At 37.0% G+C, this 27,498-nt stretch overlaps 1 protein-coding gene across 1 annotated transcript in view; it reads right to left on the bottom strand.

Moving 5' to 3' along the window:
* Positions 1-5,970: 5,970 nt before the first annotated feature.
* arhgap10 (Rho GTPase activating protein 10) overlaps positions 5,971-27,498 on the bottom strand; it is a 56,375-nt gene continuing 34,847 nt past the window's right edge. Inside the window, exons 18-23 of the mRNA XM_023333792.1 lie at positions 25,382-25,541; positions 22,022-22,163; positions 17,069-17,219; positions 10,110-10,205; positions 8,402-8,493; positions 5,971-7,252 (exon numbers count right to left, since the gene is read on the bottom strand). Of these exons, the coding sequence (XP_023189560.1) occupies positions 7,164-7,252; positions 8,402-8,493; positions 10,110-10,205; positions 17,069-17,219; positions 22,022-22,163; positions 25,382-25,541 (730 nt within the window). The 3' untranslated portion in view covers positions 5,971-7,163. The remainder of the gene's footprint in view (positions 7,253-8,401; positions 8,494-10,109; positions 10,206-17,068; positions 17,220-22,021; positions 22,164-25,381; positions 25,542-27,498) is intronic.

Here is a 27,498-nt window from a genome sequence, read left to right as displayed (position 1 = left end):
TGATTGATGTGATCTGATTATTTATGTGTGTTGTTTACTTTAGAAAACAGAAACCTACAGCCTACCCAACAGTTAATGCACAGTCATATTCAATAAATAAGAACACATTTGAAAAGTTAACTTATTTCATCGACCTAATTCACTCCGCAAAGCACATTATATGACTTAATTAATTAATTGTAAAGACTTTATTTCTGTCCATTGTGATTTTCTGCTTACAGCTCAAGAAAACATGACATTTGTTATTAGAGTATTACATCAGACCAATAAAAAACAACAACAAATACAGAAGTCTGGGCTTAATAAAAAGTATTTTTAATTTCTTTAAAGGTTGTTATTTTCAAAACATCTAACAAACGAGCCTCAGACAAACATATTTATTGAATATTACTGATGAACTTTCACTGACCACAAATCTTCGGTTGTTTTTCAAGTCAAAGTAAATCCTTAACTATGCAGGTGAAAAACCATGAAGATGATTTTGTTGGTTGTTATGCTCATAGTCTGTCAATGTATGTTCTTCTATAAATATTATTTTGCTTATTTCAAACGCTGATGCCTCATGTTGCTATATATCTAAGAAAACAAATACATTTTTATGCGCTTTGGCCTTTCAAACGATTATAGAAACCTCGACAAAAGTGGAGATTTGAGAAAATATGGGTAAATTGGGATTAGGGTCCTGTGCATTAACGTCTGCGACAAACAATGCGCCAATATATCCACATACTGACTCCCAATCGACATTGTGTCGTGTTTTAACTTGACTTTATATGCGAATACGGTACTTAAAAGTAGTTCAAGCTATCTCTCTGTACACACAAATGAACCTGCTGGCGCCATCTAGTTTTATAAAGATTTTTGCTTTTAGCAGGTAACCAAACATGGGGAAAATGAACATTTGTTTTCTGTGCAAAATAAATCCCCTTATGATAATAAGTGTGTTGACTTCTTAGTTATTCAGGTATGAACAGATATTGTTTCATTAATAATATATTTGATTCTTGATTTTAGACATCAGTATTTGCTAATCTTTTCATTGCATCATCTTTGCCTTTATTCCAAGTTTGAAATATAGAAAAATCTTTTTGCTTTTAACGTAAAAATGATTGTTCACTTAAAAGAAGGTATTCACTTCTTTGAATACATTTTTAAGGTGTTATGAGGCTGACTAATTTTTGAAGATGAAAGTCATTGAATGCAATTTATATATATATATATATATATATATATATATATATATATATATATATATATATATATATATATATATAACCCTGTTTTATGTAGATTCTAAACAGCTGCATTTAGTGCCTGGAGGAAAATAGCGAACCATGGTAGAACAGAAAGGATGTGATGAGGAGCAGCAGCAGGTACGGCAGCTTAAAGGAACTGGAGTAAGAGGAACAAAGAGGGAAGGAAAAGAAAGGCAGGAGGCTTTTACAGTTAAAATGAACCTGTGGAGAAAAATCACCATTAACCTTGTTAAGGTCTGATCTGAACAAACGCCTGCTCTGCCAGACTGGAGAGCAGACAGTATTACTTTTTTGCTCATTCACCCCCCCTCTCTCTGAATCACAGCCTTCTCCAAATCTCCCCCAGATTTCCAATTGCTTTCACTTGTAGTCGTGCCAGATAAACAGAATCTATTGGATCAGGCTGATTTCACGGCTGCACCCGCGCACATGGCAGCTTCTGTGGCCCACTTTCTGAGCCGAGGCTTTTTTTTCCCTTCCCTCCTCTCTACACTCTCTCCTTTATGTATGAAATTCACTTTTCTGCGAATTCCCGCTGAGTTTTCATCCTCAATAATACATCAAGTCTTACTATGATTATATTTGAGCTTTGCTCCCTGAAGGAAACGCAGGGAGACACCAGAAAGTATTAAGTTAGCGTTAGCTCTGCAGTTGCATTTGGAGAAATTCAGACATATTGTCCAGTTGCGTCATTTTCTCACAGTAGCAGATATAGGATTCCGAATCTTTGATCCAAGCTGAGTCACAGTGTGTTTTAAGGCTGAAGGACACTGCATCACGGGAAGCAGAGGACAGCTGGAACGTGGCCAGAACCAGGAAGCGGGAGATGAACAAGACTCTGGAGAGTTTCACGCAAACACACCTACATCTAATCAACACATAATACTGTATATACAGGCTTCCTTCACAGTCATGAAGAGTAAAGAGCTGAAGACTGAGTATGCAGGGGAAAGGAAATGTATTATGGAAACATGTCTGCATATTTAGATTGTTATTTCTGTCTCACTGTTTATGTGAGAAATATGCATTTCTAAAGATAAGTAGTTAAGTTGCTAAAAAAGTGAGAGAGCTTTTTACAGTTCTTTCAATGTCAAAGATGTTCAATGTTACCAGTATGTCTTATTTTTCTCATGAGCATAAAAAGGTTCTTTCACTGGAACTTAGAGGAGCAGAATGAAAATAATAATCATCATATCTGCCCATCACTCTTTAACTTCATTCAGCCATTCATTATTTATGAATCTTTTAAACCATTTATCAAACTAAACACCCACTCCATTTATACATCCAACCATCTCATTCTATCCTGTTTATCCATATATCCATCCATCCTTTTATTTTTCAATCAAATCTACTTTCCATTTATTCATCTGTCTGTTGTTCCATCCATGCACCCCTTCATTTTTTATCCAATCATCCTTCCATCTGTGCATTATTATTTTACTCCATTCATCAATTTATCTGGTCTTCTTCCTTTCTATCATCCATTTATCAAACCAATCATCCACCGTTTTGTCCATTTATACATCCATCTATTTGACCAATACTTTCCTTTCATTTTTCTGACCATCCATCTTTTTATCTTTTTTATATAATTTCATTAATATTGTGCATTTGTTATTTATTCATTGTTTTTCCAACTGTATAGTTGTTAATCCAACCACATATATTTAACTATACACCCATCTTTCAATTTCTTCATTGCATTAAACTGTATAAATATTGTTTATCCATCAACCTGTCAATTATTTTATATTTTCAACAAACTGTCCATCCATCTGCAAATGAATGTATTATTTATCCAACCGTTATTAATGCATACATCAACCTTTCAAATTGTTGTGATGCATTTGTTCTCTAAAAAGGGCTCAACAATATGACTAGTAAGTTTGGAAATTTCAACTTGAAAAAGTACAGAGCTTTGACATGAAAGACGTGTGGTAAATCTGGAATAAGGCATGCAAAGGTCATAAAAATCAGCATGGATTCAACAGCGTTAAGTGATTTCACTTCAAAAGCTTAAAAAGTGGAGCTGAATTATTTGAAGTACCACTATCACTCACTTCCCAAAACTCACAAGGAGAAGTGAATGAACAAAATTCAAGTCAAAGTGTCTACAAGAGCAGCAGGAAGGTGAAGAAATGAGAGCTAGTTCAGAAAAAAAGGAGGATAAATACTACATAGCGATAGGCAGGTAGGCAGAGGAAACGGGAGAAATGAGGACAGACAGAGACGTGGCATGCTTTCAGTCCAAAGCGAAGTGAGAGGCAGGCGGGGTGGACGTCTTTATGATTCAGCAACATCCTGGCAGAGGGGAGATGATGAAGGGCCCCGTGGGGTGGGCGGTGTGGAGGAATACTTTGCCCGTCTCATTAGCCCTGCCTCATTTCATTACGTTCTCGTCGCAGTTTCCTCAGGTAGCTGGTAACTCCTCACATTGAAACGCTACGTGTGTGATTATGTAACCAAATAGAGGAGGTCCATTAAAAATCACTGCCTCCTGGTAATTATGTAACAAAGGTCAAAGCACTGTGAAAGGAGGCCATTCGCTGTGTTAATTACAAACATGAAGCGTAAGAATTAACATGGATGGGTGTTTTGTTTCACTGAGGAGAGAATTAGTGATTTCTCATCTAATTTTAATCCTTTTACGGAGAGTTTTTTTTTTTTTTGGATTGAGCCTTTATGTGTTTGGACATTAAAAAGTAAGACTTGCATTTCACTTCATAGCTGGCTCAGTGTAGCTGTAAATCAGCCTCTTAGGTGATGCAACGAATGAGTCATCACAAACCGACTTATTACTGTGTAGTTAACTCGATCATTTCTGTCTGTGAAGTTTTATAGAAATCAGCCTGTCCTGATAACCTCGCTCCTCGCTGCAGGTCTCAGCTCATCCAGTGTCACATATTTTTATTCAAAGCAATACTATTCCTCGGTTTTGGAAAAGAGCCTTTGTACTACCTTTACTAAAAAGGTGGTGATCCCACTTCACAAAGCAGCTATCGACCCATTTCTGACTCTACATTCTAACTAAGATGCTTGAGAAACTGGAGAATGACCAATTAAAGAGACATTTGGGCCCTAATAGTATTTTCGACATGTCAGCCTGGTTTCAGAAAACAACATAGACTGGTATTGTTTCATAAAAAGTTTGAAATTACTTTGCAAACGCCTTCAATGCCAAGGATTACCGTGTGGTACTTTCTGTAGCACTGACACTGTGGATCAAATCACAGACATTTTCAAATCGGCAGTTCAGACCAAGTTTTCTAACTACGTTTCTGGTTTCAAGTGTGTCAAAATCCTCAATTGTCGTTATTGTGATGTCACAGAGTGTGCCTCAAGGCTTTGTGTTGGGTACTACTCTCTTTGCAATTCACGTTAATGACATGGGGCTTGCTGCAGATGGTGCATCTCTTCGATTCTATGCCGATGACACAGTTGTAATTCAAATCCATTGCATGTTAGCATTAAACGTTATTCAGACACATGTATCCTACCTGATTGGTACTCAATGACAAAACTAGAGGTATGCTTAAAAAAAAGAAAACCCCAGAGATTCTCCTTGCCACCATGTTAGCACAGGATACCAAAATTGAATTTGAATCTTTTAAAAATATCTTGGTTTCTTGTAGCTGATGTTTTAGTGTTTCTACATGATGTTTCCTCTGGATGCAATATATTCAATGAAGTGCATCAGTTCCTCCTGTGGGAAAACAGCCCCACAACATCATATTTTGGGGCCAACACATATATCAAAGTTGAGAGGGTGCTCCCAGGGTTACAAGCATCCAAATGTAACAATGGTCATCATGGCCAAACAGTTCCACTGCAGTTTCATGAGACCACTGGAAACTTTAACAATGAAGCTCTTTCTCTCTTTGTACAAAGCACAATTTGGCTACTTATGTTTCTTTTTGACTAATGGGCTCCTCCTTGCCGAGTGGCCTTTCAGCTCATGTCGGTACAGAACATGTTTCACTGTGGATAATGACATGGTCTCACCAGCTTCAGCAGCAACTTAACAAGGTCTTAGGCTTTAGTTCTGTGGTCGATTTGTACATTTCAGACCAGAACCCCTCTCCTTCCTGAGTACTATAACAATTGGACATTCTTATCATGACTATACTTCCTGTAATTGTTTATACAGATGAACGAGGCACCTTAAGGATGTAGGACTTGTTCCCAAGGGTGAACCAGAATGCTGCAGCTTCAGTTCTCTTCCTGATATCTTGACTCATTTCTTTTGATTGAAACCAGAGACAGTGAGTTAATTGTGCCTTCAACTAACTCAATTAACCAATCAGAAGTTTCCAAAGCCATGACATCGTCTGGGCTTTTCCCTCATTACAAATCGTTCTGTATGTAAAAGTTTGATTTTGAAGACGTTAATAAATCTAATTTAGACAATAATGAGAGACATATTCTCTTATTACTGTAGCTTTTAGCAAACAGAAATCATTTCTGTAATTCTAACTGACCTAAAACAAGAGAAGTTTGGCCAGACAGTGAGAAAAAAAAGTGTTTGTGTCTTTTTATTCATTGTATGTAAGCTTCTGGTTTCAACTGTGTAAAATATATTAACTGATTTAAAAACAAACCACAAATGTCTGGAAATTTTTGTTTCAATAAGAACAAAACAAAACCAAAAACAAAATATATCATTTGTAAAATAAATTTTAATTGATAAGAAAAAAACGGACCTAAATTTAAACACTGAACAAAAAGGAAAAAAAAAACTTTATTTTTTTTAACATTGATCAACAAGATGCAGCAAAGTAGAAAAAAGTGAAAGGCCTTCAATAATTCCAACAATCATCTTAAATTACTGCAACCACAGCTGAAAGCAGAATGCCAAACCAAAGCTCACAGAGAAATTACAGTGTTTAGCACAAGAACTGGGGAGATAAAATGCAATGTTACATATATGCAGACTGAAACCAGTCTAAGCAAAAGATAAAACCAGTCTATCACACAACAGATTGAAATGTACTTTGTTGTAACCTTTTTTATATCTCCAACACGAACACAGCAAGTTTAAAACGTAAAATATTCTGAGGTACTTTAAAATTCAGCTTTGTTGGAGTGTATAATTTTTTTTCTGCTCAGAACTGGAGCAACGTTGAGAAAAAAAAAAAGATACTTGGCTTTCAGTCTCTGATGACCCTGATAATTGCTAGTGTTCAACATGAAAGATCATCAGGCAAATTCACTGGTTTACTAAGTGCATCAACAACAAACAGAGAACAAAGTGTGTTCGAAATACAAATCTCATGCAATAAATGTGCCAATTTAATTAAATTATAGCGGCAACGTGTCTCATTTTAATAACAAAGGGTGCAAATAAAACATTTTATAGGTGAGAGCAGCCCCACTCCAACTGGTTTCAGACATACCCGTAAACAGACGTACACCACTCTGTGTTTCTGTGATTAAGGCACGCAGGTATTTCTAATCTAGTAAAAAATAAAGGTCTACAATTTATGTTGGAAGGGGTAAAAGGCTAAAGCGGGTTGAGTGCTGGACTTTCCGAGGATCTCCCTTTGACTTTGAGCTCATGGATACCATGTATAACAGGGCAGAGGAGAGTGAGCTCAGGCAGACACCTTTTCTCTGGTGCTGCTGCTAAATTCCTTGGATACTACGATTACAGCATGTAATATACAGCAGAACACTGTAAAGCAAACCCTACTGCACAAATGCAACGTCTCAATGTACACCTGACTATTTAATTAACTAAAACAAGCTCTAAAATGCGTCGTCATGTCTACTTGGCCGTCAAAGTTTGTATAGTGGAGTCTGGGATGATTTACCTGTAAAAATGTCTGATATTATTACTTGGAGAGAAGCTCTGCTGTGAATCCTTGGTGTGATAAAACGCTATATAAATATCTCCGTCATCTTTTTTTACAGCATCTCCACGTAGTTTTCAGGGATGAGGCCCTTCTTTCCTTCCAGCTCCCCCTCCAGCCAGCCAGGCTCTCTCGACGGGACCACTGCAGGAGAGCGTCACCGAGGGGGGCGAGGAACAGACACAAAGCAAAAGAGCTCAGTGTTAGATAGTGAGAATATCAGACATTTATTTAAGGACCCTGAGTTTATGCAGTTTAATCATTTCAATTCAGTCATTCTCCTTTCTTCTATTGTTTAACCATAAGAACTTGTCTTATGTTTTATATAAAAATTTCCTGGTTTACAGCCATTATTGTTTAAGGTGACCTATTATACAGGTTAGCATAGGTCTATGGGCTTTAGAAAACATGTATTTTTGCACAAAGTCATTCTTAGATGATGAGATTTTAATCTACTCTGTTCTGCTTATTTTGATCTCCTTGCATAATGAGGTATTTTAAGGCCTCTTGTCACTTTAAATTCAAATAAGCTGCTGCTGGCCACGCCCCCCACTCAATGTTTATGCTTCTGCTACAAAGAGATGCACAATTATACAACTGGTTGGTATGCTAGGTGACAAACTGAGCTTTGGTGGGGTTACATTCAAAGGTTTTTGAAATGGCTCATTTTCCAGACACAAAAAAGCTTTAATTTACTGCCAAAAAAACAGCTGGGTGATTTTTTTTAAAGAAAAAAACTACTTTAAGAAGAAGTAGAGGGCAAAATGAAAGTATAAAAAGTACAAAATGTGAATTTTACACAATAGGTCCCCTTTAAATTAATAATTTAAGTTATCATCTCTTAAAATTATTGTTTGGTAGTTTGCTGAAAATTATAAATGAACCCAAAACAGATTCTCAGTGTTTAACAAGCATTTGTTTTTATTAAAGTGTTTCCCTTTTCAGTCCTTAAATCTTTTTATCAGAAACAGAACATCTTCATTCAAGCAGGGAATAATTAGCTTCAGTGGGATGATCCCAAATCATAAAAAAATATGTGAACAGAGTTGCTGGAACTCAAAGAAAGCATTTGATTCTGTTTAAACAACACAATTTCTGGTAAATGAAAAGAAAAACAAGCTTTTATTTTCTCTTATAGAAGTGTTTAAAGCTGATTGGAGACTCCCCATCACTGTCCTCATCACTCCCTCCAACTTCAGATCAGATTGAGAGCCCAGTTCCCCTCCTTCTGCCTAAATCCAATATTCCAGAGCAGGTTGTGAGTGAGCGACTGGAGTTGGAGATAACACTCACCATGGCTGAATATTGCTCCGACCTGGAAGGAGAGCTCCGTCTCGTGCTCGGCCTCACATGGGTACACTGCCTTGGCTTTCCTGTTGGTGACACTGAAAAATGAAGGCAATCAGCGAGCTGGCGGAGGCTTTGGGGAGGATTACCGTACAGTTCAATCTGGGCACAGGTTGAACCGTTCATTCACGCACGAGTCTGAAACAGCAAAAATTGGCTTTTACTGGAAAATAAGCAAAAAAAGTACCAACAGAAGGGGCTTGGGTACAGTACTCTGGTAGCCCAGACAGAGTGGGGAATGAGCTAAATCACACCTGCAGCATGCTGCATTGTGCATGCGCACGCTTTGAGACGTGCTTGATGCAGGTCTGGTACAGCAGGAACACATCAGGACACACTGCCGACAACCATCAAGGGAGATAATTAAAATCTGGCGGCGGGATTCTAAAGAGAGTTTATACACACAAATAAACGTCAAACATACGTCTCCCTCGACGGTGCTTAAGCTTTTCAAAGTCACATTTGTGAGTTTGGAAAGTGAATTTTAAATCAGTTTGATATCAGAGACTGCAGTCAAACAAAGCATACTTATCATGCTGCAAAGTTTTTTGACAAAAAATATTTATGCTCTTTCTTCCCCTGACAACATAAAAACTGTCCCTGCAGGAAACCTGTTTTGCACGACATTGCAAACTATTATCTCGAAAGCTCGGCAACATTATTATGTTGAATCTTGGCTTCAACACAAGATGCCCTGATAAATATTTCATATTCTCTGCACTGGGCAGCAAAAACGCAGGATGAAAAAAGGAGAAAGGAGGCACAAAAACTGCAAGGGAAAAAAAAAGCATGGTCACAGTTGTCAATACAATAACGTTGAGCAGAGCCCTCATATGGAGATTTTTACAAGAATGTAGAGCGGCATTTTGCAGAAATGAGGGCTTGCATTTACATGAAAATAGCCCTAATGGACCGAATAGACCTCTTTGCATGTTCCTCGGCAGAATTTGATGGCATTGAAAATTATTTAATATTTTATTCCAAAGCAGACAGTCGTCATTCAGAGAGACGCACCTTCTGTCATCTTTAATCAGGGACTATTTGTGTTCAAGAAGGCGGGAGGGTTGAAGCTTTTGCTCCAATTGCAGTCATAGATAAAGTTCAAGGTAAAACAAAAGCATGAGGGAGTGAATGAAAACCGGAGGGGAAATACTGAGATACAAACACTTCAACAAATAGTTTGCCTTATAAAGCTTCTCTCCATGGATGTTGAATTAATGTAGGGCTTTTAAGGATTTATTTAAACAATCCTTACTCCAGAGTGGAATGATTTCACAACAAAACAAATTCAGCTAATTGGAAAACCAGCATTTATGGTGGATTTTCTCTAACGTGCAGTGCTGTGAGGTTTTTTGCACCCTTAAATATCTCTCCTGTTTTTTTTTTCTTTAAAATTACACTGTTGCCTTGCAGCAAGAAGATTTTGGGTTCAAAATCCCAGCCTGCACAAAGTTTGGGCATTCTCCATGTGTGTGTGTGAGTTCTCACTGGGTATTCCACTGCAAAAGCGGTAAATACCTTTTTAATCGCACTGTATGTACAGTACATATTTGAGCCTAAATTTATAATGTTGACCCAGAAATATGAAGCTAGAAGTTTTAATAGAGGTAATCATAATGAATTCAGAAATAAATTAACTAAAACCCAGTATTACCTCTGCTCCTGCTTTTCTTTGTCAGTACCAGCTGTTGTTGCAGCAGTTAGACTGTCCCCAGAAGCTCCAGATGCAGAAAAGGATGCTTGCAGAGATCTGCAATTGATCACAACAGAAAAGTTATTGTTCACAGGGTGTAAAAATAATGCACCGCTTCTTAAGCCAAACCTTCCACAGAATCCTCTGGGACAAGAACAGCAAACTTTGATCAGAACCGAACAAATGCAGCAGAACCATTTTTTAAACAAAGTTGGAGAAAAGGATTTTTCGTTTTCAGCAGTAAAGCAGGAAATATAAAGTGCTGAGGTACCAGATAACAGTTAAATATAATATTATCATTAAATTGATTATTATTACAGTGGGATAATCAGATAAATCTTATTTTTGAATTTATTTTGGGTGTGTACAACACTATTTAAAAAGTCAAAAGGTGAAATGTCCCTTTTAGCAGAGCTTCAAAGTGTTCCTGGTGTACAGTAGTAGTAGCTGTGCTTGACAACTGCTTGTTGTTGGGGCCAACAGGTCTGTAGCTGCTGGAAAGACTAGAGGCAGGGGTCCTGTTAAAGGCAGAGTGCAGCCAGGCTTCCCTCTGTGTTGCATGCCTGCCCCAGGGCCAGTGCTAATACAGCACATAATGAGCAAATTGCTTCTAGTTGCCGCTCCCATAGAGACGCTAATAAAGCCAATTAGAGGGAGCAGCTGAGGAGGGGCTTGAGGTGGGGAGGATGTTGTGAATAGTGGCTCATTGGCAGTGGCAGCGGTGAGAGAGAGAGCACACGTTAAAGGGTATTTTGTGAAGGTGAACACGCAGTAGTATGCTCACACTTTCATTGTCCGCTTTGCATTGCTTCCTTGCCTTTCGTTTCTTCTGCTGCCTCTCTCTCAGTGTGCTTGTCCATCCCCAGCGGTAGCTGTTCAGCTCAGTCCGGGCCTGACTGTGGGTGATTTATGGCTCTGCAGCAGTGTGGAAGTGCTGTGGTGCTCAGCTGCTCCACATCAGCATGGGGGGACAGTGCGCTGCAGTGCAGCAAATCCACTCATTAACCTGGGCCCAAGTACAATCACTGTCTCCCTGGGTCACAACCAGGAGGGGGAGAGGAGCACTAACACCTCACCCGTTTGCAGAGGAACTGAATTACATGCAGTTAAAACCAGGTGGGTTCATCTGAACTGCACTGGGAGATAACCAATAACTACACTGCAAAAAAACTAATACTTTTGGTCTAGTTTCAAATGTAAATATATTTATACACTTGAAATAAGACATAGCTAACTTACAAGTAACTTTTCAGTAATCTATAGAAGCTTGTTTTAGCTCAACAATTTCTTAATTGAGTTCAACGAGTTCCTTTAAATCACAACTAAATCGCACCAGTTTAGAGTTGCTCCATGATAAATAAAACACTAACCAACATTTTGATGTGTAAGGACGACACTTCTGCCTTTTTATAAAATAAAGCCCTTAAAACTTTGCTGAAATGTGCTATACAAATAAACTTGATTAATACTGATGAAAAAGTATTAGTTCCTTTGGCAAATTATTTTACATTTTCCCATACAAGTGAAATAATTTGCTAATGAAACTAGTACTTTTTTGCCAGTATTAAATAATTATTTACCAATAATTTCTGATGAGAAGAGCAAGAAAGTGCGATTTTCGTTTGGGAAACCAGGACCTGGTTAGTCTATTACTGTATTGAAAAGAATGCAATGCTGATTTTTTGCACAGTGTTAACTTCCTCCAGCTTTTAGTTCATCTTGGTGGGTTTACGACGCAAATAATTTGTGAAAGGGTCAACTGTCTTCCCTTGAATCACTGTTCTCTTTCTAGAGTCATAAATTGGAAACAACCCAATAATCCTTCATTGATTGATGCCATTGATCGCTTCTCACCTAGACGTTGTGTTAACTCATACCTGCATGCTTCAGATGAATTTAAACAGTCATCCAAGTGTACTGTATTTTATTAGCAGCATCTGGGTGTTGCTTTTCCCAATTAAACAAAATTGACTAATATGTCCAATCTTAGAATTGAAAGAGTTTTTAGCATGTCTCCATCTTCTTCAATTCAAGGTTAACAGATGTAATTGAAGGTAAATCACACAATGAAAGCACAAAAATGTATGTCATATATGTTTCCATCGCCATCTTTAGTAGTGGATAAGTAAAACTGATTAAGGAAAGAAAATTGTATTTGACTAATTTGAAAATAAACAGGGGATATCAAACAGGTGCCTTCCTAATGTTCTGGAAAGTCCTAAAATCTATGAGAGGTAAATTGACTTCAGTCAAAATTGTCTTCACAATTACAGCGAAAGCAAGGCAAAGGAAATTGTCTCTCCCACAGAAATAGCATCAAGCTTTAGATTGCTTTTTGATGATTTCACCCATGACAAACAAAGCAGAGATTATTTAGTAAATGTGATTAAACAGACAAGAAATAAAACTGAAAACACAGGCAAGGCAAAGATTAAAAAAAAAAAAAACATTTGTAACTAAAGCACATCAACATTCCAGGTTTGATCGCTCATCCTACTTCAAATGCTTTTCTCAAGATTTCAAAATGTCCTTGCTAGACTTTTAGGCAATACCAAAATAATCAATGGAAGTTTTTGTGACAGTTTCCCAGAGTAAATACTTTTATTTTACTCTTTCATAATTGATAATTTTCAAATTTAAACAAGCATTCGCTGTAAATGTAAACCTTAGATTTACCTTTTGACTTAATGATTACATTTTTTAAATGATAATGTAAAACCAACCTATGCTGTGAGATTCTACAAACAATAGAAAAACATGTAAGAACTTTGCACAAATACTAGAAGTGTAAAATGCAACCAAAAAGATTTATTGTGGGTGATCATACTTGGTTCTGACTCTTTGCGAGGATTACATGACTTGCTGGTTATTTATAAACCCTTAAACTGAGCTTTCTGCCGTCAGCATCTCGAGGGACTCATTAGAAAATAAGAGAAGATCTTAGGGTGCATTCACACCAGTCCTGTTTAGTTCACTTTAATCAAACTCCAGTTTGTCTGTCTAGAAAGTCCGGTTCGTTTGGGGAGATGTGAAAGACTAAACTCTGATGAGGACCAAAAAAGTAAAGCAAACTGTGGTCCGCCCAAAAACCTAGATATCGGTTCGGTTGAAGTGAACTCTGGCGCAGTTCGAATGCGTATGTAAGACCGCTCCAAAAGCAGGCAGCGTACTACAGTTCAAGGCATTCTGGATGAATACAACCAAAACAAACATGCCAGTGGGAGAAATGGCATGTGGTCTTTTACCAATGACAAAAAAAGACATCTTACAAACACTAATATCTAACACCACTCCATTTTTAATTACGTTTTGTGATTAAGGAAATTTCTATCATGTCTTCTTCAGATGTTTTTGTGTAATTCCCTTCAATGGTTCTTGGTGCAGTGCCACCACAGTCGAGGGAGGAAACAAATTTTTCGAAGGGTTAAGTTAGTTTGACAGTGCAGTGTGAAATTGAACTGAACCAGCTGATTGGTCCCCAATCGAACAGAGTCTACCACACTGTGTGACGTTAGACAGTAAACAAATAAAACTGGTTCTTATATTTGTTCTTATCCACATTCCTTCATCCGGGAGAGACCAAAATTGTAGAAATTGCAAACCTTTTTGAGAATATTTGTTATGGTATTAATAAGATTAAGATGATGGCAATTTCTTTGCCATCATTCCAACAAACTATTCAGAAGCAGGAGGGATTGCAGACAAGCAAACTGCTGGCTTCTCATTACTGCAAGAATTCCAACGTGAAGCGTCAGAGCCTTGTTGATCCTGCATGTAGCTAACGTGGGGATGAGCGGGACTATCAACTGCCTTCACAAATGAAGAAGGGCAGTGGTGGGATTCATATCCGTCTGTAGTAGAAACCAGGATCAAAACTACTGCCAGTTGGGTGGGCAGGAAATCAGCTCAGTTCTACAATCTTATGATCCACAGCTGTGTGCGTGCAAAAGGCCTGGAGATCTAAAGGCAGGATAGACAGTCCAGAGGAAAAAGAGAAAAAAAAATGGCTGAATATCCAAATTGTGAGGACTTGGGGCAGCAGAGAAAAGCTGTGACTGAATTTGAGGAGAAGAAGAGAAATGAGGCGAGTCATTGAAAATGCCAGAGAAGATAAATGAAGCAAGAGCACAAAAAAAAGTTACAGTAAGATATTGTGAATGAGGAAGCCTCCTGTGTAGGACCAGGCAGATTTTGCAGAAAACCAACAACAACAAAAAAAACTAACAAAAAGAAATTGTTGCCCAGATGGGCCTCTGGGAATAGGAGACTACACATATCACATTTCTGAAACTGCATGGAAGTAATCTAGCAACTGCAATCCCTGCTCGCTTTGCACGCTGAATCCCTGGGTCCAACGCCAGGGAGGTGCTGTGCTAACAGGTCTCACCCTCTCACATGTGCAGATTTATGAGTGAGCAAAGCCAGGGCGACACCCTGTGACATATGGCGCAAGTCTTCATAAAGGGACAGGGGCTGCGGCTATAAGGGTAAACAAGATGAATATCTCTCCAATGTCAATACAATTTACACGGCCAACGAACGGCCACCTGTCTTCCAAACAAATAAGGCCTGAGATTTACGACCTCCTCCCGCTCGCTCCTTCCGTCCTCCGACGTGATGCCACATATGTGGGAAAGCATAAAAAACACACACAGAAAAATAAAATGTAGGTTACATAAGAAATATATAGTCTTGTCCATTTATTCCTGCAACTCCAAAGACATGCCCCACACAGAGGTCACAGAGTAAAGAAATCACTCGGTCCTGTCAAGTCGGGAGGTGGATTAGTTTTCTTTTTTTTTTTTTTTTTTCCAGCAGAGGGAGAATGGACTATGAATGAGAGGAAGTCTATTTCAAGGTGAGTCTGTAGACATGACACAGCAGAGAGTCTAACATCTGCAGCATAACCCAATAATTCATCTCTTATATCAGCATTCAAGGCAAGTTCTGGCCTGGAAACAACAAAAGGAACCAAGGACTTGGAGGGACTGAGGATAGAATGGAAAAGCTACAGAGATGTAAGCTAAGCCATGACACTTTGGTGAATCAGAATATGACAGGTTACCATTAATCAATGCTAACTTGTGTATAACTATGACAATTCTCTTTTTCTTCAGCCTGATTGTATCCAAGATAACTGATCAGGTTCTTGATCTCTACATTTTCAAATAATCTGTATCAGAATTTCAACGCAAATTTAATCCAGATCTCTGTTGATGCTTCGATCTGATTTTCTCTGCTAAGTCCTTGCGAATCACATTCCTGCTCTTTGCCCAGCTAGTTTTATGAAACATCATTGCCTTATTTTGCTGCCCAACAATCATTTTTTGCATCAACAATGACAGTAACAGTAAAATGGAGACTGTATTGCTGCAGATGTGTAATGTGACCTGCTCTGCTTTGCTCAGCTAGTCATTAGTTTACAATCCTCAAAGCAAAATGAAACTTTATGAAGCAGGACAACAAACTTTCTGTGACTTTTATGAAAACACAATTGACTGCAACTGGAGTGAAGAACGTTTACCAACAAGGACTATGAAAACATGAAAAAAAATCAAAGAAAGAAAATTTACCTTGGTAAAGAAATAAAACTTGTCTTCTGTCAGATGTCTGAGAAAAAATTTCTTAGCCTGAAAAAAGTTGTCTGAATTTTAGAGAAAACTTGGAAAGTAAAGGAATGAGAAGAAGAAGACAAAAAATTGGTCAGCAGAATAAATCTGAACCAAGTAAGAGGTTTTATTCTGCTATAAGTTAAAGGCTAAAATCAATTTCTAACCAGAAAAAAATTGTTTCAGTCTGTTAAGGTTGTTTCAACTGCAAGAAACCCAACAGTTTGGTAAACAGTCGTGTTCTCATGTTTCATTGAAATCTTTGATCAGTGAACCAAAAATATTTCTAGCCTTGTAGTAGAAGTGGGCCAAGCAGAGACCTCACCCACCTGTGCATAAAGTGTTCAAAGTCAGCACATTTGGCATGATGTTATGATATTTTCTGCTTTAGACAGCCTCTGTTTCTCAATGTAAGTTCTTAAAAGTTTAAGCAAAGCTACGAAATGTTTGTACTCTAAATGTGCATCTTTGTGTTTATTCTTCCCCAAACATGACTGATCCTCAAGTACAACATGTGACACGGTAAATGGTCTTAGCTGTAAACTACATAAACTGCTTTTTGTTTTTAAGATAAAACTAATTACACTTTTTGTTTCACAGGATAATCTTACATGGAAAATAAACTCAAAACCAACATTAAAAGGTGATCTGAGACAATTTCATGAAATACAGATGTTATTGCAGCTGTAGAGGTAAAAAATAAAATAAACATTTTTATTAGTTGATGGAAGGCTATAACTGGTGGTGTTTAGTCTCCATCTCTGACTCCTTGTGATGTTTGGTAACAAAAAAACAGTATTTAAATAATTTATGAGCACACAGTTTTGCTTATATGCTTAAATAGCATTCATCTGTTTTCTATGCCCGCTGATTGCAGAGTAATTCATACTAGTAAGGCAGACCACCTTAATGCTATGAATCATTTTAAATTTATTAGCATTAGAAACAGTATTTATTTTTATTTGCTCATACAAAATAATAAAATTTGTATTGTATGAAGCCACCGTTGAAAAACAGCAAAATATATTTCTTTAGATGCATTGCTGAGTTCTGTTAATCAGTTTTTTGAAGTTTTATTTCACCGCCACCATTTACATGGTTATGTTAAATGCTAAACTTTATTTACAGCACACTTTTAAAAATACTGCATACAAAATAATAATGACAACTTAAAAGTACTTTACAGTAATAAAATATACAAAAACACACAGAATAAAACAGGATAAAACCCAATAGACAGTAAAATAAAGCAAAAAAAATAACAGAAAAATGTGCCACAGAAATTGCGTTAAAGTAAAGAGAAGCCCCTACCGAGAGTTGCTGCCTGAGCTGAGGCTGGCGGTGAGCGTTGGGTGGTCTGCCTTCTCCAGCTCTGAGGTGGAGGCCGACGACGACTGGGACGACACGGACTCGTTGCTGCCCATCGAGGTTTCATCTGCTGTCAAGACGGAACCGTCTCCCGCTGCCGAAAACACAAAAACAGACAATAAGAACAAATAATCTCCATCTAATCAACAAGTTTGTTAATAACATGTTTTTATTGTTTGTATTCCATATAGACTTAGCCCATACAGCTCAGTGATGAAAGCTTGTTTGATAAAGCAGCTGAATAATTAATCAACACAAAGGGAACAGTGTATCATCAGGGGTCTTTAGAAACCAAACCTTTGTCAAAACAAGCGAGATAACAAAGTTCACTGTGTTCCTGGTGATGCAGTCAAAGGCAGGAACCTAAGAGACACCTGGGAGAACCAACTTCTTCTATCCACTTTATTTATTAAAAAAACATTCAAGTACAAACAAACTTCTTTTTCAACACGTAAACAATAGAAGTATACTCTAACTATGTGGAACAATGTTACAGTTAAGCCTGTTGCAATTACCGTAATCGTTCAGTTAATCACATAATAAATCAACTAAATAAAACTCAGAGTCACAAGTTAGATGAACTCTTAGAAAAAGAGAACTTATTAAGTTATGATGAAAATTTTTTGACAGGCAATTTTGTTTAGAGAGACTTGACGTTATGCTTCACTTATGGTTTCGGTGGTCTGTCATTTTTATTTCTGGTTGCGTTTTATTTTGGATATTTAAAGCATCTTCCAGTTGCATTGTGAGGTGTTCTTTATAAAAGTAACATCTATTGGTCTCCCAGAGAACAAAATTGCATTATTATGCCATTATCAATATATCATTTGAAAATAAATGGTCTCAACGCAACAATATTATTTATTTATTTATTTGCAATAATTTCTGGACAATTTCTTGTCCAGTAAAATTTGTTGTTGTAACTATGGATAGTAAAATAGCTCTTTTTTTTGTTAATTTGTTTCTATACCAGATGATGGAGATCATGGAGTCTCTCTGAAACAAATGGGATGGGTGAAATTCATGATGTGTCAATCGAGCATTCCTGATTTGAATAAATGGGTAAATCAGTGTAAAAAGTCTTTCTAATATTGATGTAATGGGTGCCTCTGAAATTAGAATGTGAAACAGTTCATTTACTTAAGTAAGTCAATTCAAAAATGTTATTACACTGCACACCAATACACGTTTATTTTGGTGATCATAGTTCAGCTAATGAAAATGGAATCAGAGAGAATGTAATTTTTTTTTAGTAACACTAACTTAAAAGCATTTATAATACGGGAAAGGTGGCTTCTGTTCCGTCTGTCCATTCTCAGCGGTCTCCAGGTATTTCCAAGGGATAGAGACCATGAATAGCTAAAATCCACAAATAATTGAGCCCCCTTCTAAAAACGACTAGACCTATTTTAATAATTCAAAAGCTAAAAATATCTAGCATTAATATGCACAGTAGAAACGCTATCGCAGAAGCGGCATTCCCTTCATGGAATGCCGCTCCTGGGTTAGCTGCTTTGCAAATGGCAGCCAATAGTATTTCAAGCAGCACTGCATCTCAGCATGTTAGCATCCAATGCTAAAATATCTTTCTTTTCAATATTTTAGAGATGTTCCACAAAAAATTGCAAATGGACAAGTTTTCCATGCATGATTTGGAAAATATACTAAAGAGCAAATAGGTGGGGATCCAATTTAATGTCCAGTTTATGCATTTAACACTTGGTCTTTGTTGCCATTGAGTGAAAAATTATTTGCATTTGTAACATTTTCAACAAATATCCACATCCTACTGAAGAAAATGTGTTCATCCCCGTTTTGCAAATGTTTTTCATTTCATTTTAAAACCAAAGAACAGAAATAAATGGTGGTTCTTTAAAAATGAAACCTATTTTCCTAAAGTAAATATCAAGTAAATCATCAAATATTTCTTTTTTGAACAGGTCATGTCCTTTATGAATCTAAATGAGCTTCATTTAGCTGAAGTGAAGGTAAAAAAGGCTCTGTGGAGTGTAAAAGCTGCACACGTCTGCTCTGAACAGCAGCCAGTAGATTCTCTTTGGGGTTTAGGTTGGAGCAGTTTGCTGGCTAGTCAAGCAGAGTGATATCATGGTCAATAAAGCAGGCATTGGTACTTTTGGCAGTCAAATGGTGCTGCTGGAAAAATTAAATTAACATTTCAATAAAACTCTTCAGCAGAAGGAAGTGTGAAGATGTGCACAATCACTTACAGTGGAAAACGCTCACCATAACTCAAGCAACTTTGATTCTATGACTCGCCACTCTCCCACCAAACTTTCGAGACTTTGATCTTAAAATACAATGGAAAATTTATTACTATACTATTTGAAAAGAAAACTTAGGTCCACTGAGGTTCAGGCTTTTTTCTGCAAAGCGCAGAAAAGACTCTTGATGTTGTGTCTTTTTCAGGCATTGTAGTCCATAAAGTCTGTGAATGTTGAATCTTAAAGAATCGACTCCAGCAACATTCCAGGCCTCATGAAGAAAACCTTCAAACCTTTCACCTTCCACTCAACTTTTTATTTATAAAATATATTTTAAAAAGCTAATTTTAATGGTTTTTTGTAATATTTTCAGTTCCTGAGAAACATAATATTTTGTTTTGTGTTAGATGTAAGTAGTATTAGCTCCCACATAAAACATGTCACTTTGCATAGAACATGAGTCTCACTTCTTGAACTTTTTAGTTGTTTTCAAAATTATTGCACCTCTATGTAATGTAACACCCAGTAAAAATGCTAGAAATAACTAAACAGTCTAATCTGGTCAAAAGAGATATAATTTATTCATTTATTTATTGTAGCATGATTTGAATTTGTTTTGTTGTGAATATAAAACTTGATAACATTTCAAATTTGTTTCCATTTTGATAATTCAAAACAGTTTCACTCACTGGAAAACATGTGGCACAAATTTCACCAGATTTTTAGACACAATATGCAGTTTGATAACCTACTGCAACATAAAATATTTGCCTTAGCTGTTCCAAAATTCATTATCTACTGTAAGTATTTCTGACACAAACAGTGAACTAAATACACTTCTACACACTCTGTGTGTTCTCTCCCCACCAACATAGTTGCAGGTTGATTTAAAAAAAAATAGCCATCTGCATGCATTGCTCTTCAGCCTTTCAATACCCTTAAATTTGATTTGGACCTCATTAAGTTGGACCCACATAAAAAAACACAAAGGTTAAAAAAAGGATTATGCCTTCCATCTCCTGATATTAAAATAAGCCACACTAAAGCTTGTGCAAGAAGACAAACAGAGGCAATCTGGTAAGCAGATTTAGACTCCTTTGGTGTTGCAGACAAGGGGGAGAGGGATTCGACTGACCCTGGATCAGAAATTGCAGAAGCTAGATTTTGGGTCAGCAGGTCGGTTGATCTGCTTTCCTGATGCAACCCCCCGTGGGAGCTTCTTATAGTGTCATGTTTCAATAAACTTGAGGGGAAAACATTAGTACATAAGGGCACGTAAAGGCCACAAATGCAATTATGTCTACACGGTATTACAGACAGGAGGTGGCAGAGTTTAGTGTGTCATGTGTAACTAGTATCTTATTTGTAGTAGGCACTGTGTAATGGCCTGAATGAGTGACTTTAAGGCTTACAGGAAGTGAAAGGGAAACGCAGCTAGCTGCTAGCTCAAATAAACGCTGTCTTTTAGTAAATTATTTTCTTTTTTTAAATGATTTTTCTACTGTTATGATTGTAATGCGATTGAAAATAAGGCCATTGTACATTAAAAAATAATTGGTAAAGTAGAAGACTTGTGCCAAGAAAAGTTTAATGTCTTTTTGATGATTTTGATGTCAAAAAAGTTGTAAATTTGCAAGAAAAAGAATTACATGATTAAATACATAAATTTACAACATTAAAATAAAGCTTTTCAGACATTCATCCAGCAGCCAGATTTTTTCTTGCTTTTAATACATCGCTGATGAACTATTGCATAATATAGTCCATCAACTGACAGGTGCTACAATAACGAAATGATTAAAGTTGTTTCCTTTACATTAGAGCAAGGCAATATAGCTTAAAAATAAAACCTCCAATTTATTTCCTCCCAAGTCTGATTTATGATTTTAATCGTTTTTGTTTTTTTTGTTCTCAGAAAATACTTTCAACTAGTAGCTTTTATTTCTGTCATTCCATCTGTGAGTTTTACAACATTTGTACATTTTTGGGACAGGCTACGGTAATTTTTATTTAGTTACAAGAATGTAGTCATAATATTAGCACAATAAAGACACAATGTTACCAGAAGAAGGTCTTAAAATTCTAAGCAGAAAAGCTTGGACAAGTAATTTTTTGTGTCGGCGTTATTATAAATTTACTACTTCATTTTCCTAATATTACGACTTTATTCTGGTAATATTAACACTTTATTCTCATGTTATTTCAACTCTGTCAGTTGACTTTATTTATGTAAAACATGGCAAACGAACAAAACTTAGCAGTTATGCTTTGTCGTAAAGTTGAAGTGAATTCAAAATCAAAATAAATAGAAGATGTAAAATGCGGTTGTCAAACAAGATGGCGGCTTTGGATGTGCTGTCATCCATCTGAACTATAGAAAATCAAGAAGAGCATTGGTGGGGGGAAAAAAATCCAGATTTTTTAAAAATTAGATCTTTAAAAACCAAAAACAATTGATTAATCAGTTTATGCTACAGCCACTACCAATGTAAGCTGTCATAATGTTACAAATTCTTGGTGTATTCCACAAGCATACATCTTTATGTTTGCTATTGTATGCAATACTGTGTGCAATTGGATAAATATGATGTGATGTTTGCAGTGACCCTTCATGACCTCTCCAACAAACCAGGAAATGTGAAAAGATACAGACAGAACCTCAGAAATCTCTTACCATTCTGAATGTCAAGGACTTGTGGATTGTAGACGGCTAAGGGCCGATTCTGTCGACTCACTTTCTTGGACTGCCTTGTGGGAGCAGATAACACTGGGCCAGTAGGTGATAGAGGGCTTAATTCTGGAGAATCTGTGAAGATCTGCAATGCACAAGTGAGTAAGTATCTAACCAAACAACATGCATCGCACAGAGACTCTATTAGCAGCAGCACATCCTCAACTGACCTCACAAGTTTGAAAACTCAGTCTTTCTGTTGTGGTAGATGGGGAAAAAGTATTTACAGCTCTCAGAAAAAGTTGTACAGCACACTGACTGGACAAAAAAATATATATACTGCTCTTAAGAAGATTTTATTTCTCCCTAAAAAAAAGGAGAAAACAAGAGCAGCTCCACACAGACCATAAATCACACCTTATTCAAAAATCTGGGTCTAAGTTAAGGTGACTTTTCCCCTCAGAGAAATTGACCCACTCTCTGAAAGAGCGAGAAATAAAATAAACACACTTTTTTACTTGAGAAAGGTTGGCCAAGTGGTGCAGGCTGTTTACACTGGACCATGTTTACATATAAACTTTAGATGTGGAGTTGAAAGAGAATAGGGCTACAGAGGAGAGGAAGTCTCAGCAGAGCCTCGGAAAGGATCACAGACGAGGGGGGAGAAGGAGGTGCAGAGGGAAGGGAGGAGAGAGAAAGTGGCGGAGAAAGCGAGACGGAGTGTGAACGAGAGAGACGCAGAGGAGGGGAAGGCATGAGAGAGAAAGTTTGTAGAAAAGAGGCAGATAGGAAAAAAAAAGAAGTGAGAAATCTGATATGGCTGAGAGTTTCTGCTGCTTCGCTCTGCAGATGGAGGTGAATGTAAAACAGAGTCTAGTGTTGGTATCTGGGGGTATCAACAGTCTGGAGTGGGATTCAGCTGTGAGGAAAGTTAATGCCTGTCTGTCTGTCTGCTCAGCTTTTCCTCTGCTCCAACATGCTGTACTTTCCAAAATGCTCTTGCTGCATTCTAACACTACATCTTTTATCACCAGGCTGGCGTCGGGGACACTGGGTAGATTCAGAGTGGAGCTGTATACGTACACAGGGCTGCTGATGCTTTAGCACATTTATATACCCTGCTGGTTTTCAGCTGCCTTCTGTGGGGCTTGCAAACAATTTTGGATTTGTGAGCTTGGGTAAAAATATTATACACAACGCATATCTTCAATTTAATGAACCAAGAGGCAGGGGGAGGAAGAAAAAACTTTTAAAAGCTCAGGTTCTCATCCGATTCTGTGAAGGAAGAAGTGCTCCTCCTAACAGATTAGAAACCTAGTCTCAGAACCTTTCCTGCTTTGACGCAAAATCATCTCCTTTTGAGGAACAACAGATTAATGGCTTTCTTGGGGGTCACAACTACATTTTTTTTAAATTATTGCATTCAGAAAGACTGAGAATTTCAGAAATACAGAAAATATACACAATTATCTGATCATTAATCAAACTATTGGAACACCAGGTGTAGCAGCCAAGATTAAGCACTTGGAGCTCCCCCTAATGGCCAGATTGAAAAGTTTTGCATGTTTAGGAACTTCAATTGGTACCTTTCTTACTGCTGTGCCTGAAGAATATTTATATCACTTATTATTTGCACAGAATCAGACAAAATTTACAAAATTTGACATAATTCATGTTCACTTCCTGAATATTTGTTCAAAACAGAAAGATTTTGTTGCAGCCAAAAGGAGAGAGGAAAGTCACGTATAATCTGGGTTTCTGATCAAATAAGTAATTTGTCTTTGTCACCAGCAATAACTTAACATGATAAAAATAAAACAAGACTTCCAAACATATTTTTGCTTTGCTTGCACCTTCATTATCCTTCAGTATCAAGTAATTATATGTCAACAAAGGTGGTAAACATAGCCGCCTCATGCAGCTTTCTGTTTGTCACCTGATATTTCCGCATTTTTTTATTCATCTTGAGTTTCACAGGACACATTGCCTTCAGTAAAAATAGCTTTGAGCCAAGTTGAAAAACAATTATGAAGACAATTTTGCACTGCCAGAATGAATCAAAGTCTCATAGTAGCTTCGTACAGTGGGGGATGCAGTTATTTGATCTCCTGCTGATTTTGTAAGTTTGCTCACTTAGAAATAAATGAAGACCCAATTGTTTTATTGTCTGTTTATCCAAAAACAGAAAAAAATACTTTTTTATGTCAGTAAGATTAATAAGTATTATATCTTTTACTGCCCAGCCACAATTCTGACAATTTGTCGTGCGCCCTTGTAGCATACAAATTACAATCAATGTATTTATCTATCATAGACAGCCTTGACCTTACCCTAATGATGTTACTAAAGAACATCTACCCAAAGAATCGTTTTTTTCCATTCTAACATTCCCACAAGAGATGCATCAAGAAGCAGGCTGGTGACTGGAATAGGCAGCATGTCAGTTTGATTGGCCCTGAGTGGTGACAGCAGAGTCAGAATGAAAAACAAATCTGATCAGTGAACAGACCCTGCCTTTAGCACTACTGGGTCATGGGTAACAATAACACTCTTCAATGCAGAAGCTGGTAATGGGAAGGAAGACTTCAAATTATCTATATTTAGTGTCGGTGAGAGATCAGATGAGAAAGTCAAGACCTCGAGAACAGGGTAGAGCGCCCTCTAAGGGTCAGGAATGGAGATGTTTAAAGTTTTAATTAATCCCCAAACTGAAAAACTGCCTAAATTGGTTACTTTGGTACTATCTTTATGTTTCTGTGCAAATTTTTACAGTTTTGTGTAAATTTGTTTAGTTTTGCATTATTTTGCCTAAAACCATCTCAGTACTGGCCTCTTTAGGCTGAGCGGTGCCTAAGAAGGTGAATTCTCCTAGATGTTTAAAATAGTATGACTTTACGTCACTCAGCCTGATTTGGGCATGAAACCGTCTGACTCAGACACACAGCCCTACCTGGTGGCGAGTCAGGAATTATCACAAATACTTGGCTGCAGCTGATGCTGCCAAGGGAGGCTAAACCAGTTATTAGGTTGAGGGGATAATCACTTTTCATCCAGGGCCATACAGGTTTCTAATTTCCTTCTCCTTTAATAATAAACACCTTCATTTAAAAACACTTGTGTTGTCTATTACTAATATTTAAATTGGTTTAATGTTCTGAAACATTTAAGTGTGAAAAACATGCAAAAAATTAGGAAATGAGAAAGGGGAGAAACACGTTTTCACATCACTGCATTTGAGGTAACCTTTCAAATCAGAAAAGGATCAAATAGTTATTTTCAAAACCAAAGTTTTAAGTTACATCCCATATAAAAGGTGCTATTGTAAGTGAAAACTGCTCTAAGTAAATGATAAATCTGTGCTACCTTTTCATGGTGTTCAATGAGGATTTCCACAACAATGTTTTGGAACTTGAGATCCATGATGGCAGCGACGGTCTCCTCCTGCGGCCTCATTAGCGTGGGACCAAACACCACGCCCAGGTTGGCGACGGTCATCAGATTCTGTTTGCTGTGAGCTGCAACGCTGAGGGAAAAGAAAGATACTTTAACATTTTAACTCAACAACCCAATTCAACTTTATGCCACATAAATAAGAGACAGAACTCTGCAGGAGAAGAATTTGTGTATTGAAACAAATTGCAACCAAATAGCAACATCATTAGATTAGGAAATAAATTATTGAACTTTGCTCAGTTATGTATTCTAACTGCACCATGAGGCTGAGTTTTATTCATAAAAATAAAAAGTGTAAATGTCTACTCTACTAATGATAGGACTACACCCCTGGTCAGCTTTAATGAAGTCATATCTTTTGCCTATTTTATGTTTGATCCCGTTACAATTACAAACTTCAGTAATTTTTGAGAGGACTTTATGTGGCATACAAAAACAATGATGCATGCAAGAAAACAATATCTGTTTTACAAATAAAAATCTGAAAAGTGTAATATACATTTTTTTTTGTTTTTATTCAACCAACCAATATTTTGCCAATTCTTCTCTGTAAAATACCTCAGATTCAGTTTGAATATAGAGAAGGTAGATTTATACTTCCAAAAATTCATAGAAATTCTTTTAAGTGTTATGTTCACATGTAACACATAACTGAACACATATTGGAGATGCAAAAGAAAGAAAAACTGCTTCAAAAAGGTATTTACAAGAAAAACTACTAACTAAACTACTCCTTCTTAATCTTATATTGTATCATATACTTGTGTATGTTTTTCCATATATGGGTTGTTTAACATATTGAAGTCAATGTTCTTTTGTAGAATTTTTTCAAAATAGTATAATTCATTTGTTTTGATCTATGGCCTCTATTTTTTTTTTAAAGTTTTTTTTTTGTTTTGAATATGTTTCTGCAATGTATGCCATATATTTTAGTTGTTTAAGCAGAAAGTGTGGACCCCAGGAAGAGTAGATGCAGGGAACTGCAACTAACGGTGATCCAAAAGACACCAACAAATTTCCAGTTTTGTCACAGATTCTCTATGTAATTTGGATAGTTTGAAAATATCTTTCAGGATTTACAGTATTTAGTTCGGTCCATCTTTATATTAATTCTTACCTCTATTCCCAACCTTATTTCAGAACAGAATCCCATATAATAATGCTGTCACCACCATATTTGACTGTGGGAATGACGTATTCAGGGTGATTTGGTATATGCTATTTTCCAAGTTTACCAAATGTTAAAGGATGGTCTCACCTGACCAGAGAACATTGTTTCACACGCCTGCTCTTTACACTACATGTCTTGTGGCAAACTGCAGAAGCAATTATTTGACTTGTGTTTAGCAATTATTTTTGCTTTTATTGATCTTCTTAAGGTCAGATTTGTTGAGTATTTGACTTCAACTTGTCTTCTGGGCAGATTCTAGAAGTGAATATTTTCAGCTAGTCTCTATGCTGTTTGATCACCAATGGAAATAGTTTGCATTGGATTTTCTTTTTACAGATAGAGAGAAGATAGATGAATACAAAATCAAGCAGCACTACACTACTTTGTGTTGGTCTGCTGCACAAAAATCCTACTAAACTCATGAAAGTTTGTGGTTGTAAAAGGAAAAAATGTGGAAAAGCTCAAGTAATACGGACACTTTGAACATCCAGTTCAAAACTAGGACTTCAAGATGGTCATAGGAGTGGAAATAAACCTTAAATTCAAGTTATCTAGACCGGTGAAGAGATTTCACACTCGAAACAAGATGATGCGTGTCACAGCTGAAGAGAGACAGTTTAAATAGCTTCAAAGAGTGGCTTTGAAGACAAAAACATTGGTGACACTCACATTTATAACATCTCTGCAACCATTTCAGATATGAGTGTGAAATTCTGGCTTTGCTTCCTTCCCCTGCAGGACATGCACATACGCCAACTTTAGAAAAATATTCAAGTCTCCAGTCTGGAGAATTTCACGCTGGATAATCCAAATTCAATTTCAATAGCGCTGCCTTACTTTTTTTTCTAAACTAGAG

Source organism: Xiphophorus maculatus, chromosome 5, assembly GCF_002775205.1.
Source record: "Xiphophorus maculatus strain JP 163 A chromosome 5, X_maculatus-5.0-male, whole genome shotgun sequence".
Lineage (NCBI taxonomy): Eukaryota > Metazoa > Chordata > Actinopteri > Cyprinodontiformes > Poeciliidae > Xiphophorus > Xiphophorus maculatus.
Note: the sequence above shows the minus strand (reverse complement) of the source record. Positions and strands in the feature narration are given on the sequence as shown.